The sequence below is a fragment of the Oculina patagonica genome, chromosome 4 (genome assembly GCF_052425735.1).
Source record: "Oculina patagonica isolate OP01 chromosome 4, crgOcupat, whole genome shotgun sequence".
NCBI classification, from domain to species: Eukaryota; Metazoa; Cnidaria; class Anthozoa; order Scleractinia; family Oculinidae; genus Oculina; species Oculina patagonica.
The window spans coordinates 7,822,135-7,843,116 of NC_135761.1; the positions used below are offsets into that span (position 1 = coordinate 7,822,135).

Consider the following 20,982-nt stretch of genomic DNA (forward strand, 5'->3'; position numbering starts at 1 on the left):
GATATTAATTAATTAATTGGTGATTAAAAGTTTACACCGCGTTAGCGGCTTAGTGGTTTAGTGGTTTAGGGGTTTAGCAAACGTCAACCCACCAAACCATCACAATAGTGCATTCTGCACTAAAAACTAGCAATGGTATATTGCAATTCCTGAGTTTTGATTGGTTAACTGACAATTGTAGCCGATACGCGCTAACGAGAGCAGCCGGAGAGCTCAAATATTGCAATTCTTTGGGTGTTTTTAATAAAACAATTATTTCACTCGCGCTTGTTGGATATGAGATAGTTAAAGCCAACTCGGCGCTACGCACCTCGTTGGCTATCTACCATCTCATATCCAACGCGCGCTCATGGAATAATTGTTAAGTGTTTGTTAAATTATGTATTTGTAATGACGCAACTTAAATCTGAACATGAATGGCACGCAGTTGCAATTTACGTATTGTTTTCCTGCACGGTCATACCTACTTGATCTGACTATGTTACTTAAAAGTAAAACGAAATAACAAAAAGAGTCTTTACCTTAAGCTCTAGCAAACGATAAACTTGACTAGCTCGGGGTCCATAAATGGAAGTTTATCTGTATTAAAATAAAGACCAAAACAAATCAACTATAAATTCAAATGTGTCTCCTTAATCTCTCAGTTATACATTAAGAGTATTTATAAAGATATAATTGCAATTTTGCATTAAAAAAGCTGAATGACAGCAGTAATTTAAACAGTGAAAAGCTGCTATTTAGACTATGGACTAATTAGTGTCTAAGATGCCTACCGTACAGCTCGATTACAATACGAGTTACAGTTCGACTGAGATGGATAGAGAAGCTCTGCAATTTTTTTTTTTTGCATTAAGCCGAGTATTGAAGCCGTCAGGCGACGATCATTTTCATGAATCGTACCATTTCCGGGTTGGGAAGATATTAGCAAATGATTTAAAACCAATATAACCACTACATTTTTTCTCGCTATAGTTAGAAAAGTGATGTCGTTACCAAGGTTTAGTTTTATGGTTTGCATTGGTTTTAATTATAGAACTGATAATAATTGATGAAGGAACCTTTAGGGAATTAAGGATTACTAACGGTGGCGAAATGAAAAATCATTACAACATGGAAAAACTCGAAAATAGCACGAGCCTCACTTTGATCTTGTTTTCTTGGTAATAAAAGATTGCTTTCTATTATCTAGATAAATTTCATAGAGCTTTCGATAATATAACCTGAGTCAGGAAAACTTTCGTAGTATACAAATATTACATACTACTTATTAACCAAGAGTGAGGTCATTACAGGAGAATCTCAGACCGAGGCCGTGATGTATTGACCGAGCGACAGCGAGGTCAATTCATCAAGGTCGAGGTCTGAGATTCCCTTGTAATGGCCGAACGGACGAGGTTAATAAGTTATTTATTATATGGCCTTTAAGCACTATTCAAAAAAAGAGTATAATCAAGGGAAAAACACTGGAGGTAAAACTCGCTCTCTGTGGCTCTCTTCGTCGCTCATACTAAAAAAGTATCGGTATGCTTATATTTTTCTTTCAGTTATTGAAAAGATAGTTATATTTTGTCGGCATTTTTTGTTGTTTTTTGCCCCCTCGCTAGTAGCTTTTACTCACAACTCAAAAAACCGTCGAGCCGAGAAAAAGTTTTACAATGCCCGGTCATTACAAGAAAATAATGCCCGCTCAGCAGCCAATCAGAGCGCGCGTACTATTGTAGACATATAATAAAGTTCAAAAATGCAAAAGTCTTGCATGAATTGAATCAGCTTCTACATTTCGTTTTGACTTGATTTAATTTGACTGGTGAGTAGGCTAGGTGGGATTTGACGGGTTTACATGATTCTTCAAGATTAAATTAAAGATCGTTAAAGCATAAAACTTCATTAATCGTACCATCTATGTTGTGATAGCCAAGAATATAAATATTCCTTGTCATAATCTTGCTGTAATACAACGTTGTTGCACACTCAAACTGGCTATAACCAAACTTGACAAAATTCTTGTACATGTCAGGATTGGGACCACTGGCGCACTGCCCGTCAGCCATAACAACAAACACTTTATGTCCTGTTCTCTTGGCCGCGAATGCACACTTCCTGATAACATCTTGTCTTTGAGTGTAGTTACCATCTAGCACAGGGTCCTGCCCTTCCAGGCTAGGGATGGCACGAGCTTGTATGTTATTGAAACATCCAAGCTTTGAGTAATAAACAGTCGAAAGGATGTCTGCAAAGGAAAAATATATAAAAATTAGTTAGCAATTATTTTTTCACCTCTCTTTATCTTCTTCACGACCACATCAGCTATGCTGATATAATTGTAGATTGTCAGTGAGAATTATGGTGAGAAACAGCAGAGTCGAGCAGATTCTAATCATTGTTTTTTGGAATTTGTGTTTTAGTTCCTTTGGTTCCATCCACCTAATGTTTTTTTTTCGTGTCTAAATAAAGGGTGTTATTATTATTATTATTATTATTATTATTATTATTATTATTATTATCTCTGATTATTTTTATTATTATTATTAATATTTTCTATTTTATTTTGCCCTTCGTCTGTCGTATTACATGTTATGTGCTACATGCTGTATACGGGAGGGGAGGTCTTTGATTTTAAATTCATTGTAATTTTAAAAAAAAATGTTTTATGATTTTTCAATATCATTAAAATTTGATATAAATGTAATTATAATAACAAAGTGGTGCTTTAATTTTAGAAAGTCTACTAGGTCATCTAAGGCCCGGTCCACACTAACGTGTTTTTGTTAATGTATTTCTACCTTGATTTGATAAAAGGTGTCTACCGAATTTTGACACAACACTATAGTTCTGAGCCATATTTCGGCAGAGAACGTTGAATGAGGGATAGTTTTAGCTCGAGGTGAACGTTGATTACTCTAATTTATGTCTTTTCGAACCAAGAAGACTGCATTTACGGCATTTTGTTCAAATTATGAATTCTACAATTTAATTAACTTGTTTACAACATGAAAAAATATCAACTGAAAAACCAACTTAAAAAGTGCTAGAGCGAGAGCTGAACTGAAGCTTTCTAAATCCATGCATGGTCTAAAATGAACTATCAACAGGCGTTCTACATCGACGTTCGCTTCATTTTCAAGGAATTGGGGAATAAATAACTAAACAATTCATGACTCAGCGAGACAATTCGATATGTTTCATGTCAGTTCACGGCCGGAAACCACGCATATCGAATTGCTTCTCGCTGACAAACCACAAAACGCGCTGATCGCCAAATGAGCCAAAACGGCAAAATAATCATCAAATGAAGAGAATTCTACTCACATAAGGGTTTCAAGAAATTCCCTTTCGACCATCAGCTGCGCTCTTTGCAACCTTTCCATCTTATTCACAATGTAATACCCCGGATGTGAAGAATCGTTAAAAAGCGAACCAATACCCTCGGACATTACAACAGAATTTTTCTAAGTCTCCAGCCAAGGAAGAGTTCAAGCCCAATATCGCCATGACCGCCTTCAAATCAGCCCTAAAGTCTAGTTCCGAGTCCTAGTTGATGTGGCTGAAGACCTTTGCTGTCTAAAGGAAGCACAACGTTATTTGTACCAAGCAAAACATACCGAGTCAAGAGTTCAACCCGTTAAAGCTTTGTTCTAAGGTACAATAACAGCCGACGCAAAACTTGCAAATCGTTAGACTTCCACCTTCATAGGACTTAATGATGTCCTCCGGCAAACTTCCTTTAGACAGCAGAATGGAAAGCTATAGATCACAACTGTTCTACTAGTTAGCGCGCGCAACTAGAATTCAAATGAAAGAGAGGGGTTGGAGTTAGAGACTGGGCCAGACTAACCACAAGTAAATCTAGGGGTAGGGAGACGGGGGGGGGGGGGGAGAGAGACAGGGAGGGAGAAAAAAAAAAGTAAGATTGAAGTCACTACATTAGACAGGGCGACATTTCATTGAAAGAAAGCCGAACAATTCTCCGTATCCTAAAAAAAAAAAAAAATGAAACCCCATACATTCCTTAACAGCCCGATAGCCACCTTTTATCAAATCAAGGTAGATTTACGCCTGCAGTTACGCCCTATCGACCTTGCCGTTAAGATCGAAAACGGAACGTTTTAACAATACTCTCCATTTTTGTCGCTTACACTGATACGATATAGGGGTCCGTTTTCAAATGTCTCCACTCTAGACCGCGTGTCCAAATGCACGCGTTTTCGACAGGGCGGTAGGAGGGAGGGCGTCGAAACGAGCCGGTTAGAGCGGAAAAGCCGTGATGTAGAAGCCTGGGTACCAGTTATAGATCTTTGGGGGTTTTCCCTTTCCCTGGCGAATATGCATGGTGGACGCCGATCTCGATAAATTACTTGAATCCGAAAATGTAAGTTTGTAAAGTATTATTATCCATAAATCAACCCATTGCTTAATTATTATTTTCAGAGACACTGCAGCTAGCTCTTTTATACTACAACTACACAATAAGACATAGGCCTCAGTAGTATCGTGTATAATTTTCATTGTGACGAAGTTCTTGTGTGATTTGAATTAAAAATCATGATGTTAACTTCATTAAATGAATGTGTTACCTATCTGGATGTTATTTTGCCTTGTTTATTGTTAATAATGATAATAAAATGACTTTTTTCGGAAATATTGTTTATTTGTGGCGGAAATACATTTCGGAAATATTGTTTATTGTTATCATTTGTGGCCCTTGCGCTTCGCGCTCGGGCCACAAATGACACTACGCGGGCGCAAATAAACAATATTCCCGAAAAAAGGCATTTTATTCCCTTATTTCAGGCGTTTATTATCATTTTCTTTTGCCTGGCATGCATAGAACTTCGCACCCGATTGCTCGACGGCCTGTCTTCGACGCTACATTTATATTACTAGAGAAAAAACACAGACACGAAGAAGATCTAATATAAACCATGGGCTAGATATTGTCTGTGTATCCTTTCGAATAGTACCAGGTATTACAGCGATTTCATGATATAAAGCAATAAATTTGAACTTGCCTTCAGCTGTCAGCCGCCATTTTCCTTAGCCAAACAGCGAGTCAAGAGCGAAAAAGCGAACTAGTACCAGTCCTCTCTTTGCTGTAGCAAAGAGCTTGTATGCCCGTTTCACCGCCCTGAGCTGACGCTCTGTTTTTCGATTAAAACAAGGAGCGTTTTCGATTACAACAATGTGGATCGAAGATACGCAAAAACGCATTAAAAAAACGGTATAAGTGTGGACGATAGGTGTAAGCCTAGCAAAAAACTGCATCGACAAAAACGCATCGATAAAAAAAAAACATTTTTGTGGATGGAACCAAAGGAACAAAAACACAAATTCCAAAAGACAATGATTAGAATCTGCTCGGCTCTGCTGTTTCTTACCATAATTCTCACTGACAGTCTACAATTATATCAGTATCACCGTACCTTCCATGGTTCCTGTGAGATTGTAAACCTGGTTAGCCCACGGCCCTCCTTTTCCGTCATTCTTACAATCCTGTGATTTACCGTACTTGCCAAACGTTTTGTTTGCCCTGGGACTACCAACACACATGCCGCCATCTTGAAGCGCAAACGTTTTATACCCCCGTACTTTGGCTGCCACTGCGCACTTTTGAATAGCATCATTTCTCTGTGAATAGCTGTCTTTGAGAAGAATGTCTCTTCCTTCCATAGATGGAATGGCTTTTACACCTTCATCTCTGTAGCAGCCAAGTGATTCGTACTTAACAGAGGAGAGAACATCTGAAGACAAGAGCGTTCATATATATTTAATTTTCACTGGAGCTTACAATGTTTTCATTCTAGTGGATAAGCGGCCAAAGTACTAATGTTTATAGCGGTTTAATAGCTTCAAGACAAATTTAAATAGCTCACGGCTAAACCGAATGTCAGCAGTACGACAAAAATAATAATCTTAAAGCGGGGCAAAATCATTACTCATGGCACGAAAAATTACTTTAGAGTACAGTAAATTATCTGCTTTCTAGCAATAGAAAATAGTTTCGCGATCCTGTAAAAGTTTCGCAGCAGTTTAGTAGACTCCACAATATCTATATATATATATATTCAACGTGAATCGCTGAGTCTGTCGGATTAGCTCAATCGGTAAGTTGCCAGTCTTGCGATCGGAAAGTCGTGAGTTCAAATCCCAGCGGGTCAAGTTTTGTTTTCTTTCTTTTTCTTTTTTTTTTTTTACCCCGTAGCAATAAAATGGTTTATTTATTATATCAACCCGATTTAGCTTTCGATACTCTTTCATGTACGATGCTGGCTTTACAGATAGACACGAAAGTCATCGATCGATTATGGTTCTCAATATCCACTTTTTTGGCGGTCGATTACTTTCTACACGTAATTTTCAGCCACATTTTGTTTCATTGCTTCTTGTTTTTCTTTTCAAACCTCTTTAAATTTTAAAGGCCGCCTTTATACGGCCGCCTTTATACGGCCTTCTTGCTTCACTATTTCTACCATCAAACTATGGCGGCCATGTTGCGCGACTCCGTACGTACGTACGCGCCCGCGAACCATGCCGCTATCCATGTTGACCATGAAAACTCATTTCGATAGTGTTCCTTCTTTCATGCGTATGGGGCTCTGCTCTGCGGCCCTTCGGGCCGCTGTAGAGCTCCGCTATAAATAACTGACGTAACTTGTAACGTAAAAGAAAAATTGCCGCTATTATTACAAAACACTGAATCCGGCGAGTTGTGAAAAGGCAGCTGGAACATTAAGGACTGATGTCCTACAGATTCGTCGTCTTTCAAGTAGAAATAATGCGAATTTATGAGCTGTCACACGCGTGCACGATTTCTTACCCGGCCGATTTTCCATCTAATATCATAGGTGACCAATTACTCCTTAATTTTGGCGCGAAACTTGTGAAATTATAAAATTGCCATGGCAACGTAGTTAGCGGCAAGGTGGCGTCCGAAATAAAAGATGTTTTAAAGCTTAAACTTTGTATATTTTCGCTTGAATTTCATCTTAGCCAGCTAGCCTTGGCCATGTAATAAAACTTTTGATGATATTTTATATTTCGAAACGTCAAAACGACTTCAAGACTTAAGCCAATTACTTAAATGGCATCAAGCGGATTTTTGAGCGTTTTACACGGGCACCGTTTTCAGTTCATTCAAGACAAACTACGGTCATAATGTGAGAAATAATTGACAGTTGATTCATCTTTGAAACTTTTTGTCAACAGCAAAAAGGAATCTCTAAAAGGTTTTTTTCAAAGACTAAAAAACTTGCGAACTTGAGAAAAATATATGCTTTCAACTTTTCAAAGCTCGGAGTTTGCGATGCCGAATATACCAGTCAAAAACCTACGATTGCAAGCGTAATATGTCACCTCTGATATTAAAATGTAATCAAATGGTATACTCGTGAAATTAGGAAATAATTTCACTTGCATTTTGTCACAAAACGCGCGTGAAAGTATTTCCTAATTTCACTCGTCACCTTTTGATTACCAATACTAATTTTCCGGTTAATTTCCAATGTTGTTGTATAAAATGAATCGACCACATTTTAGAACGGTCTACACTCTTAACGAGTATAGAAATGATGCCATAAAATTAAATGTCAAAAACGTTGCGGTGAAACTATTCTCCTAACCGCTTGTGGTTCCACTTGAAGTTTTGACGTCATTTTTTTAAATGGTTTTTAAGAGTGGAGACCGTGGAAAAACGTGGTTGTTTAAATAAAAACTTCTGGAGGAAGCCGTTTAGTCAAGGTACAGTTTTTATTCACGGCTTTCTTATCTAGAAATATTTCTAACAGGTCCTGTAGAATTTTATGTCTTTTATTAACAAAATTGTAGCCATTGAAAATATCGTGTTTTTTTTGGCCATTTATAATAACTGAACAAGTTGCAGCTGATCACAATTAGGGACCAACAGGATTACAGTCCCGCGGGTTTTGCGGGTTATTGAGAACCGATGCAGATGCAGTCTGACCTGCAGTCATTAGCTGTTCTTATTTTGCTCCTTTCAATGCACATTTTATTGCAAAATGCTATAAATAATTCTCTATTGAATATACCTTGTATGCCTTGTATAAGAACATGTACTTCATTGGCCCACGGTCCTCCTCTTCTATCTCTCTTGCAGTCATGAGAGATGCCGTATTTGTTAAAACCTCTCAACGTGGCACTACCAACGCACATACCACCATCTTGAATGCCAACAACTTCATATCCACGACCTATCCCAACCAGAAGACATTTTTCGATTGCATGTTTTCTTGATTTGTAGTTGCCGTCAAGAAGGTGGTCTTGTCCTTCAAGACTTTCCATGGCTCGTACAGGTAGATCTTTGTAACATCCCGACCGTCCGCTAGGTTCAGTTCGAGATGTTATCGCTGTAATGCAACACATAATTATTAGAACAGTAAATTCTGGGGGTGACATTACATCAATTGCAAACTGTTTTACTATTTAAGAGACATCGTTCGTACAATCAGTGAGCTGTTGCAGTGCAACAAATTTTTGATATCAGCAGTCTTTTCAGAGTGAATTGACCTAGCCGCACTTCCACAGCTACATTTCTAACAAATTGATAACTGAGGTTGCCTCCCCTATAAGCGTGGTGGTTTCGTGGAGGTCTCCTCGCCCTACCATAATTAGCACTACTTAAAATGGCTAATAAAATGGTGATGAATGAATAAATGAACGAATGAATGATGATGATGAAACTTAGGTTCCTACCCCTGGACTTCTTTCCAGGGGATTCTAGACTCTGACTTGAAATATATGACGGACGTACTTTTCCTATAATGTACTATGCCACTTACCTTGAATTCCTCCAATAACATAAACATGACTGGCCCCTGTTCCACCTTTCCCATCGCTTTTACAATCCTGGGAGATTCCATACTTGTTGAACGTTGGGTATACAGCATAGTCGGCAAGACATAAGCCGCCATCGTGAACAGCAAACACTTCATATTCTTTCTTCAAAGCTGCCAGCGCACACTTGCTAATTGCATCCGTTCTTAGTGTGTAATTGCCGTCAAGAACATCCGGGTCTTTTCCTTCCAGACTAGTCATCTTGGGGTTATGTTTGTAGCATCCAATTGAATCGTACTCGAGCGTGGAAGAGAGATCTACAACACAAGCAACAAGAATGCAAGTGATTTAGGCCCTGTCCACATTACCCCGGGTAAAATTTGAAAACGTCGTATTAAATGTTTTCCCTCCACATTAACTCGGGTACATTTAATGGCACGCGCAGTAACAATGCATGCACAGAGCTATTGTTAAGCTAATTAAACGTCTTGTTTTGACAGAGACTGCATGACTTTGATGCCAGCGTTTTTAAAAAGTCCCGTTCTCGCCCGATTTGGCCGTCCATACGTATATATACGTATAGATGCTCACTTTGCGTTTATTATACCAGAATACACAAGTTGTTTTTCCCTTACTCCCGGACCCCGTGCATCCTGGTTGCCAGGGGCTTTTCTTGGAATGTTTGCGGTTTCGGTGTAAGCTCTTTACCCCGGTACCAGGAGAAGGCGGTGGCCTAACAGCTAGAGCGCTGGACTCCGGATCTTGCGGTCCGGGTTCGAGTCCTGGCCTGGGTAATTATGTTATGTTCTTGGGCAAGACACTTGACTTTACTCTCATAGTGCCTCTCTTCACCCAGGGGTATAAATGGATACTGGCGAATTTACTGCTGGGGGTAACCCTGCGATGGACTAGCATCCCATCCAGTGGGGGTAGTAGAAATACTCCTAGTCACTAAATGCTTTGGAAACCGGGATAAGCTCTCGCCTGATGAGCCACTAGGCTCATATGCAGGCTTAACCTTGTTTTACCAGGAGGAATCAGGGGACTGGAGACTGTCATTGAGTCGTACTTTTCATTTCTCCAATAACGTAAACGTGATTGACCCTAGACCCTCCTCGTCCACCCTCTTTGCACTGCGTCGTAGAAGTGTCGTAAAAGGTTTTGTGGGCAGTAGAGCTGCTTAAGCACTTTCCGCCATCATGAACAACAAACACTTTATAACCAAGTTCCTTGGAAACCAGTGCACATTTCTCAATCGCGTTTTCTCTTAGTTTGTAGTTGCCACCCAAGCGTGGATCTTGTCTCTCTAGACTTGGGATGGGACGATACCAAGAGGACCTCCAACATCCAACTGATGTATACTTTACAGAGTCAAGAGGAACTGAAATAAATCGAAAATAAAGAATGTAAATAGTGATGCCCACTTTGCGTTTACTATACCAGAATACACAAGTTCTCTTACTCCCATGCACCCTGGTTGTCAGGGGCTTTTCTTGGGATGATTCCGGTTTTGGTGCAAGCTCTTTACCTCTGGTACCAGGAGGAACCAGGGTACTGTAGATTGTCATTGTCCTCTGAACAATATAATGACAGCATAAAGAAGAGTAAAGGAAAAGCGTTTGTGCCACAGCTCGCGGAACACGCGTTGTGCCCAGGTCAGTACAGTAGGATTAACAATAAACGTTTATATGCAATTGATAGAGTGAGCAATCCCCCCGGGGGGGGGGAGGGTACACAAAAAAATTTTCTACGGGGAGGCTCCGCCCCAAGTTCTAACCCCTTACCCTTTCTATACCATTTTGACAGAAATGTTACCCCTTTCGTATATCTTTAACTGAGAAAAGGTACCCCTTTCATATACCTAAAAGACGTGGCGTGGACTTAAAACAGGACGTTTTCTTGTCATTTTCATGTAGGCAAAAAGAACGCGCAAAATATGATGTAGTGAGAAAATACATACCTGCGCTAACGAGCACTAAGCACACACAAAGGACACAAAGCAGTAATACAAAGCACTTCATCAGTCTGTAGGAAAAGAGAAGATCAGTGGCGGATCCAGACCTTCAGCTAAGGGGGGGGGGGCGCTTGTCTATGACTATTGAATTCTGCGATGAAAATTCCGGCACTTCAAAGAAAAAGCGCCATTTATGAAACAATAAGGGGGGGGGGGAGGGGGGGCAGGCCCCGCGGCACTTCAAAGTGGATCCGCCACTGAAGATAGAGTTAAAAAGTCGCAAGATTGAACATCTTTTTCGTCCTACTGTGTAAGGCGCGGTGGCCTCTTAATTTATTTCACGGTATTCCACTCTTAAAAAAATACAAAGCTAGTATGTACGTTACAGGTATTTAAAAGCATTAAATACAACTAAGTACCGTCTTTATTCAAATAGGCGCCCAGGGCGCTTATGAAGTTTTTGGACCTCGAGAGTTCGAGGCTGGGCGCTTATTAATTTTTCACCATTTTCATCAAGTAGTAAGTTTATTTTGCAACAAAACAATAAATAATAACAAAACGTGAAGATGTACCAAAGCAGAATTTTAACTGTTCATTGAAAGTTTCTTTAACATACAAGAAAACTCGGTATTCGGGAAAGTCTCTTAGTAGTACTTAATCAATTTTATTTACATTGTCATTAACTAAGGTCAATATTGACGAGCTTTCTGGGGTAAGCGCTTATTCGAGGCTGGGCGCTTATTAACTTTCTCTACCAACTGGGTGGGCGCTAATATTCGAAGTTGGGCGCTTAATCGAATAAATACGGGATGTTTGTTTTATTTTCAAACTTTAAATTGTTAAAAAAATTGACCTGAACGATTGCAACTAGCATTACTTATCACGAAGTATTTAAAAGTGACCCGGCTAGATTTTCTCTTTATCCGGTTGTTTCGGTTGCCCAGATGCCAACTTTATAAGTTACAATTTACTTTTTACTGGGGAGGGGACGCTTATATGAAAGAGACGGGGATGCTCATCAGAAAATTCAAATAAAATCCCTATAGGAGACAAATCCGGGAGTAGCCTGCGTAGCTGGCGGGATTCGAGTAAACCTGAGATCATGCCCTCTATCCCTACTTACCAAGGGAAAAAACGCCTGATCGCAGGTTAGATTCGAGTGCGAGTGCTTGCCTTGAGACGGGCCGGCGAACGGCAAAGAGAGGGAACCGCGGAGCCGCGAGGAATTTGGAGCGAGCCGCGAGGGAATTGGCTTCGCCCGCTCGAAGCAAGCACTCGCACTCGACTCCCGCCAGCTACGCAGGCTAATCCGGGAGTAGCACAAGCTTTGACGCCTAAAAGAGACCGTTCTTCATGGTGATCAGTTAGCCTGGGTGCCAGAGGTTTTTCTTGCGCGGTTTCCGGTGTCGGTCATGTCTTTATTGTGACCCGCAAAATTGTCCAAATAAAATCCGTAACAAAATACAAAAAAAAAGCGGTAACAAACATAGCACATGGACTACGCAATGAAAAAAGAACCATGATATTAAAGTGTCATTACCTTTGTTTGGTTAGCAGTAGAGAACCTTTATCCTCGATTTATCTAGAAGGTCTGATGATTCCTTGGGAAACCCAGCGAGGTTTGACTAGAACGTTTCACTCAGAAGTGTTTAAGTACGTTCAAAACGTGTCAAATGATCCGTCCAATATGGGACCTTCTCACTTTCAAGGCAGAATTATGCTCTCGTCAAAAAGGCGTACCAAGTTCAAGTACGCACTTATAAGGTGAAGTTATAGTCTGGGTACTCACTTATACCTTCGATCCCTAAAAAAAAGATAAGCTGAAAAGATGGCTCATTAATGAAAATATATGTTCAGTTTCATCAGAAGAAGTAGCCGTGTGAAAAGCCTGCTAGTTACGTTCCAGACTTTACAGACGATTTCTGCATGGGTTCCGCCGCGTACGTGATTTCCATCTGTGCTTCAAGTACATTACATTATATCCTCAAATTTGATCAGTTTGCCTGATATCCTGTACGTATCGTTTGCCCTTTTCTTTCACGTGCAAAGTCTGGCTGAAGAAAGTGATCAACGCTGGGTTCTTGCCAAGTCCACACCTTGGCTTATGTCGGGCAAGCAGAATGGCATTAGCCACTCAGAAAAAAACAATATTATTTATGACGTAGGATTTGAAAACATGTTTTACTATCCTATGACAAACGAAGCTACGGACAACGTTTATAAATGATCAAAGTTGCACACGATTTTTGCATGACGCTTACTGCGTAAACTACTAGTGTTGCACGCGACAAAGTTTAACCGTCTTAAAAAACATTAACTGTCTGGGTGTATTGACAAAGTTAGATCGCGAATGCGTCAAGTTTTTTTGTGTGCCATGTACGCGGGATGTTGTTTATCGGTAATTCTTGCCGACGGCTTTGAACTGCGTGTAGTATAGAGGCTCTTAATAAAATGGAGTACAGTCAACTCTCTCTTAACGGACACCTCACAAGTGTCCGTCCCGTCCCTGCCGTTTTTCGGTCACTTTACTGTAACTCAATTCCCTATAAGACAGACACCTCTCTAAGACGGACGGTAAAAGCAGGTCCCGTTCATATGCACGTCCTAACCTTAAGTGTTTATGCTTGCTCTTATATGTTTCCGTTTCCGTCGTACATGACAACCTACGCGCGAATGCTCTTTAACCTTGTCACGCCTTCTTTCCTGATCCGAACATTGTGACTGGCCACCTCAGCTGTGAACAGATCCTCCTTTTCCTGAATCGAGAATAAAAGAGAGGCGGAAAAATCGGACGCAACCATTATTTTCCCATCGCAGGTCACTGGGGACCTTGAAAAAATGTTTTTCCAGGCTACACAAATAAAAGCTTATCACCTAAGGTCCCTTCTTGTGGTTACAAGGCAAAAGTCATGTGCTCAGTTATTGTCACCATAAAACTTATTGGAATTACATTAATAAAGAGCTTACTGCATTCAAATTACCAGTTGTTTTGACAAGGATTAATCTAGAACGAGCAGAAACAGCGTGGTAATATCGATTCAAATACAGGCTTGAAAACTTGCCAAGGCAAAGTCGGAGCCTTGGTATATGGTGTCAGTGTCGTATTAACATTTTTTCTACTTGAACTGGCGAAAAGTCAGTCTCCCCGACTAATTTTTTTCAGTCTGTTTTTTTCCCTTCTTTTATCGCTCACCGGAGGAACTCAGCTATACATCCACATAGGTCCATATTTCCATAGCTCTGAAGGGATAGGCCTCACTTTCAACTTTTTCCGCGAACAACGCAAACGCGCGCTTTTCGTTTCTACACGCGAAAGTGTGTAGCTCGGGGTTTGTTATGAAAATTTGTAATTTGTATCTTCTACAGTCGAAGCTCTCTTAACGGACACTCTCGTAAGCGGACAGCTCTACTTACGGCCGCCTTGTTGGAAACCCCGTTAACTCCCATACAAACTCTGTATTTCTACATTCTCGTAAGCGGACATTCCCGTAAGCGGCCGCGGACACTTTCACAGATTACGAGTTAGACTTTTTTCTTTGTTTTTAAGCTCCCGTAAGCGGACACCCCAAAGGAAATCCCTAAAAAAGCCTCTGTATCTTGTTTTTATCAATCAACTTTACATCGCCGTTCGTCACAATGATTTAACAGTAATTGCAATACCATATATCAGTGTTAGTTTTGTCGTCATCTAAGTCAATCCGGTTATTGTTAGCTGGGCAAGCTCCCGTAAGCGGCCATCTATCCCCTACACCTCCAGTGGCCGCTTACGAGAACCATTCTCGTAAGCGGCCAGCTCCAGTTACGGACACTTTTTTCGCGTCCCGAGGGTGTCCGCTTACGAGAGCTTCGACTGTATTTTTTTTGGAAGAATTTATTTCGTGATTTGACTCAAAAGTAAACCTTTAAACAGGTGCCAAGTCTCTCAAAAGCTCAACGTTCAACAGCGGTGTTTAAACTGCTGTCGTCAATCGTGGTCTCGACAGAAAACGCGACCTGAATATGGCCGGAGGCGCAGCATTTTTGTTTTAAAGCTCCAGAAAATAAGAAAACACTGTTGCAGAACATTAGTCCCAATAGTGTTTTCTCTGGCGCGCAAACGTGGAAGCATTTGTTACGGAAGTAAAATTTTTTCTAGAAAAAAATCAAAAGTATTTTGTTTCTCAAAATTTGCTTCCGTAACGTAATGTTGCGTGCGCGCGCAAACGTAAAAAAACATTACTGAGGGCAATAATACTTCCTCAACAGTTGAGTGCCGTGGAAATTATGTTTTCTCGCTTGCGGGGGCCTCGCCTTGAGAGAATAAAACCACACTCACTAGTCAGGGTAAAACTATAACAAAAAGACAAAACTTCAGAATCAAACATAGATTGTAGCCAGCTCTTTCATCAGTTGAAAAAATGTCATTATCGTCAACAGGCGAATTTCAAAGTTAGTCTCGTTTGCTTGAAACTTTAAGTTATAACTCCCGGGAGACACATTAATCTTTGAAGCTGTAGTTTTGTCATTAGGATTATTAGCAAGTATTTGGTAAAACTTAAAAAAATAAACTAAACTCAGTCGTGACACAGTCCCTTTAAAAAGATATCGCATCGAGGTTGAACCATGATGAATAATTAAATTATTTCTTTTGTTTTATTCCCTCCAAGGCACGGAGTTAGTAAGAATTTTCATGTATCGAAATTGGCCCATTAGTAATTTCAGATGCATGCAGACCGGTTTTCGAGAATTGATTTACAAGAAGTTTTTGCGGTTAGAGGCGTTGCTAAGAAGCACGCATGACGTATCAGTAATGCCGCCAATTATCGATCGAAAAACTTGCGAATCTCGCTTAATTTGATTGGCCAATAAGATTAGAAAACCTTCTGTTTGCATTTCCCAGGAAATGCTAAACACAGCACTCTCTTGTATTGCGCGTAAGCCCAGAGGGGATAGCCTCCCACCGCAGACTGGAAGCGTGATGAGCCAAAAGAATTTCTTCGCATGTGGCTTGCAATCAGCCCTAGTCTGTCCTCTGACACTACAATTCCTACCACGACTGTTTTAATTGGTATTGTGTTGGTCAATGAGAGATCATCTTCCTTAAAGGTGGTGTTACACGTGACAACTTGCAACAACGATTCTTCGCGCAACACTTCGTCAACTTTTCGTGGTATATTAAACGAGCCCATTTTTCGCGCAAAATCGTACAAAATGTACTTGGCAACATGTATGTTACATGTAACGACTTTCAGCGCAACGCCAACTCGCAACATTTCGCGCGCGCGTCCAGGCCATGTTGAACAGGATTCAGGGAAGGTGTTGCGCGAAAAATCGACGGCGACCCTGTTACACGAGTCAACTATCAATATTCGTCATCTTGCGTTGTGAGTTTTTGACTTGGGTTCAAAAACTCCTAACGTGTTGCCAAGTCAAAAGTTGCGCCAAAAAACCGTCTCCGGCACCATGTTACACGGAGTTCAATTTTCCGTACAACATTGTTGCGCAAAAAGTCGTTGTTGCAAGTTGTACCGTGTAACATCACCTTAACTGTTTTCAGAGACGGTCCTGAAGGGGGGAAGGGGAGGGTGGGGGTATAAAAATCCCATTTCCTAGCCAAAATTATATTTTGCACAAATCCCATTTCCCAGCCTACGTACCAAATCTCAGTCCCATTCCCACTGTTTTGCTTGTAATTCCCAGTCCCAGTGACCGAGATCCAATTTTCCCAGTAAAAATTAGGCAAATCCAAGTTCCCATTTTACCCCTTCAGGTCCCTCTTTAGAGACCTTCAAGATTCTTCTTCTTCGAGCTTCAGGACCCAGAGTGCCTGGTGACACATGGGGCTTCCGGCAGGGTTCTCCACTTTTGCCGGTCCTAGCTCTGCCTTTTGTCTGGCTGTTTCGATTGTGTGGCCACGCTCCAACAATTCTGAACTGTTTTTGCCAGGTCACTTTAGGGCCCGTAGGGAGGGGGGGGGGGGGGTGCGACGGGTGCGACTATTATGACGACTATTCTATTATGACGAATCCATAATAGAATGGGCCGAAGAGAAGATCAAAGTCTCTTCGAGATATCGACGTTTTTGCATGAAGTATGAGTCGAAGGTTTATCCTGTGCATTGTTCTTCGAACTTATCATTACAGTTTCTTTGTAGTTTAGTTTAACAATTTCCTATCTTCGCGGAGGAAATGCAGCCATATAATTTTGTCAAAAATGGCTCGTCCGCGCCGGGTATTTATACACATATTCCTTAACATTACACAAATAAACAGTGCAAATTTCAGCGAGATCTGACAATTCTATATTTTAAAATTGCAAGGACCTTTCGAGGCAGTCGATTACGGCAGCGAAATTAGCAAATGAAACAGCAAAATATGCGTTCCACGCTTTGTTTTTACGACGCCATATTTGAATTGTTATAGGTAGACCGCTGTTCAATGTGTTCAAGGCCGTATCGTTACGATTGCTCCACGAAAAAGCACGAAAAAAATACGGATATTTCCGACTACTGTCGGAGAAAACATTGCGCATATAATTGCAGCGTAAACAAATCGTTACACTCAAGCTGCGTTTTGTCTAGGCTCTGCGAGGGTCGGATATCAAGACCCAGGATTAAACAAAAGCCATATATCACAGTAAATGTTTCAGTGAATGCTTTCGAATTATATTTGAAGATGAAATACGAAAGAATTTTGCTGTCTTTGACTGAAATTCCACTCGAACTGCGTAGATACGATCGCATGTTGTAAAGCCGATTCATGCAACATTGCTGTCAACGCGAAATCTCGTCCCTAACGACCTAGACAGATGACGAATTGTTAACCGCTCCTAAGCTAAAAGAAGCGCGCCCCCATCTCTTGCATTTGTTTTAACTTCAATAATATCTTTGAAAAGAGCGAGTTTTTTGGTATGGTTTATTTTTGACGTTTGTAATTTTTAAACGATTAAGTGCTAGATTATTTATTCGTGTTTTAGTTACGCAATCCATTGTTTGTGCGACGCTTTTTATAGATCGCCTTTCAGACACACGTGCGTTGAGATAAGAAAGCTGACATGTCACTTTTAAAATTGTTATATAACGTTTGTAAATGTGACAAGTCACTTTTTTTTTCACGAGATCGCAAGTGATCACCCACAGCGGAAAGTAATCCCTTGAGAAATTAAAACAGTCCCTTGAGAAATTAAAAAAGTCCCTTGAGAGTTTACAAATATGTGGTTCCAAATGTTGTTCACATAACCCCTATTCTACGTTTTTAGCTTGTAAACAAGCAAAAACGTCGAAAAAATGAGAAAAAGAGAAAGGCAGTAGCCAGATCATGTACATCCATGGACAATTTTGTCCGTAAAATACACTCACGCAAGAAAGAAAGTGATTTTCTGTGAGCGAAGAACTTTCGGCGGCTGACGGATCTGTTTCTAAAAATACGTGTTTTAAAAATTTAAAAATGTACCAGAATTATTGTCGTTGCTTCCTTCACTTTTACCTTCACGATTGGCTAAATCATAATCGCGCTGCGACGTTAGGGCAAATTTTATGCATGGGTGAAACCGACAGAGGGAAACGGGCAACGAGTTAATTCATAGTTAGTAGAGGAGACTACTAACTATGGTTAATTGCACGGATGTTTTCACCGGCGTCGGTTAAATTAAAATAAATCTCTGATTAACCTTCGTAAAGGGCACTGACAAGCTCGAACACAAACGGTTTGTTGCTACATATTAATAACATACTTCTGTTGTAACCATAACCCCGATTATCTTGCAATTCATAATAACCCAGTCGGTTACCAGCACACGTACACGGATCAAGTACCGACGGATTACGTTCATTAAATCGTCTAAGAAGCGCATTTGCCAGTTTCTAGGCGGATAATAAGCAATTATTGGAAAAGGTTGAGCATGATATCGTGAATTATCAAAACCGAGGTCTGTGTTATCTGTCGAAGCGGAAAGCTGAGGCAGATAACACAGACACGAGGTTTTGATAATTCACGATATCATGTGAAAACCGAATTCAATAGTTGTTTTATTATACGTTTTCAAACAATTTGCAAACGAAGACTTTTATCTGATGCAAAATAGCTTTAATTCAAAATGTGCACACATGGATAGGTTTAATAAAAAAAAGTGCAAAAACCATTAAAAAACTTTCAATTTCTCTTCAAAAACCAATAAAAACTTTCAATTCCTTTTCGAAAACGGAGGCGAATCGCTCAGCCATATTTTCAAAAGTTTGACAGCACTACACAGACGAGGGGCTTGGAAACTAGGCGGACTTTGAACTCGACATGATAACCCAATATCTCCCGGGAATATCTGCTGCAGATATTGGGTTATCATGTCGAGTTCACATGCTACTGTATATTAACTGAATGCTCTCGACCAATCACATGTTTCAAAGTAATTCTAATGTATAATAAAGCGTTTTAGACGGATAGTCGTCTTGATCCTGTCTTCATTTGAATCAGATGGCTGAAAAAAATAATCTTTAGTATATATTTCGGAATGAATGATTTGTTTTCAGTCAGTGTAACTTCGCTCATAATGCATTTGGTTTGGATAGATGCAATAAGCTAAGGAACCTCTCAAACTGTAGAATTGTGGGTATATAAATAGTATATCGGTGATGAATGTAGACTGTTCATCAGCCTCTCTATTTTTCAACACAAGAGAATGTGATAGAAACAGCGAGCGGAGCGAGCGCGAGCCCTCGCACCTCCCGTTTTACACTGGCGTCCAGTCCTCTCGCGATTTTTTCCCGCGATTGAAGAAAAATAAGTAGAAGTTGTGAAACTCGCGTGAGGTCCGATCCACATTGGGAAAACATTGGTCGAGTTCTTTTTTTATTTGCATGTTTATTTATGGACTCTGCCAAAGGCGAGGTCCATGAACCCGTAGAAAAGGTCAGTATCTCCTCAGTACGTACCGAACAAGGTAGTTCAATAAAATTTTTGTTATAATCGCTCTTTTAAAAGTTTTTTGATAAATTAATGCATCTATTCTCGCAAACGTGCGCTTTAAAATTAAGGGTGATATGGCTCGCAATTTTTAGCTGGCCACTTTCTCGAGACGTGAAGGGAAGAGTCTTTTAATTATTAATACTGAGAAAACTGTGTTTTCCTATGTTCAACTGATGTTTCAAAAATGGAATTCGGGAAACTAATCTGTAAGCAACCCATCTTATAGGTCCCGTATCAGAGAACATTCTGACCACACATTAAACCAATTAGACTTGCCTACAAGTCGAGCTAACAGAGCGCGAAGCGCGAGAGCTCGCACCGAGGTCTACTACCACCAAACCGCAAACGAGAAGCGAACGACTTTTAGAAAGTCTATAAACCAATCGGAATGCTGCTTTTTATCGCGAACCAGTTTGCCATATATATGTTTTAAAGTCCAGTTTTACTTTTCGTAGTTCTGTCTGTCCTACAGTAACGGCAACTATTTTAGTGGCATCGCAGCCGGTAAGCTTTCCCGCTGTTGAGCATTGTTCAGGCGGAATTAAAGAGCGAATCGAATTCGCATAGAAATAAGAAATAACCTCACGTATGACGGGGAATTCAATCTTTCCCGGCCACGTACACGGGAAATAACTGGTCACACGTACAAATTGCTACTCTGAGTTAATTGAATCTTGGTATAGTAATAGCAAGAGAAATAGATACTTTTGAATGCAATTAACCGCTTATTAAGAGGGTTAAAAAGGCTATCAAATCTTATCAAACACCTCAATGCACATCCTGTCTGGAGTTTGGATTTCTGTCTTGCTATTTTGGGCTGTCGCGATAACAAAGGTGATGTCAGATAAGATAGATTGTTTAAGTAGTGTTTCACTTTCCATAGCCCGTCATTTATCACCCTTTTTGAACAAAATCGCTGAAAATAGACAAAATTGCTTTTTCCTCTTCAGTTTATCTTAATCTATAGCCTTGCGTAAATGTTTGCATCGAAACGAATCGAAAGGTCGCAGCCGGCTCTGTTCTTCTTTTGATTCTTTTTTTTTTGCGGAAAATCACCGCGGTAAGTTAGAGAGAAGAATTAGGTAATACGCGCACCACTTTGAAATCTGTGACTAACGAACACATCCGGAAACGTTATGTTTAGCTGGGGTAATTTGGTAATTAAATAAGGATTGTTTATTTCATAAAGTAAAGGGCGGAACACACTTCCTGGCTGAATGGTTAATTGGAAAAAAAATTATGCAACAAAATTATTTACATCTTACTGCAAACTTCTGTGTAACTGTTTCAAATATAACAGTA

At 40.2% G+C, this 20,982-nt stretch overlaps 1 protein-coding gene across 1 annotated transcript; it reads right to left on the reverse strand.

Moving 5' to 3' along the window:
* Positions 1 to 521: 521 nt before the first annotated feature.
* On the reverse strand, positions 522 to 12,422 carry LOC144649346 (uncharacterized). Its single transcript, XM_078508836.1, has 8 exons — positions 12,282 to 12,422; positions 10,748 to 10,812; positions 9,857 to 10,168; positions 8,793 to 9,104; positions 8,043 to 8,360; positions 5,421 to 5,738; positions 1,898 to 2,230; positions 522 to 579 (listed from the first exon to the last, which is right to left on the reverse strand). Exons 2-8 carry the CDS (start codon positions 10,806 to 10,808, stop codon positions 530 to 532), a joined length of 1,704 nt encoding a protein of 567 aa, XP_078364962.1. The 5' UTR covers positions 10,809 to 10,812; positions 12,282 to 12,422; the 3' UTR covers positions 522 to 529.
* Between the last annotated feature and the right edge of the window lie 8,560 nt (positions 12,423 to 20,982).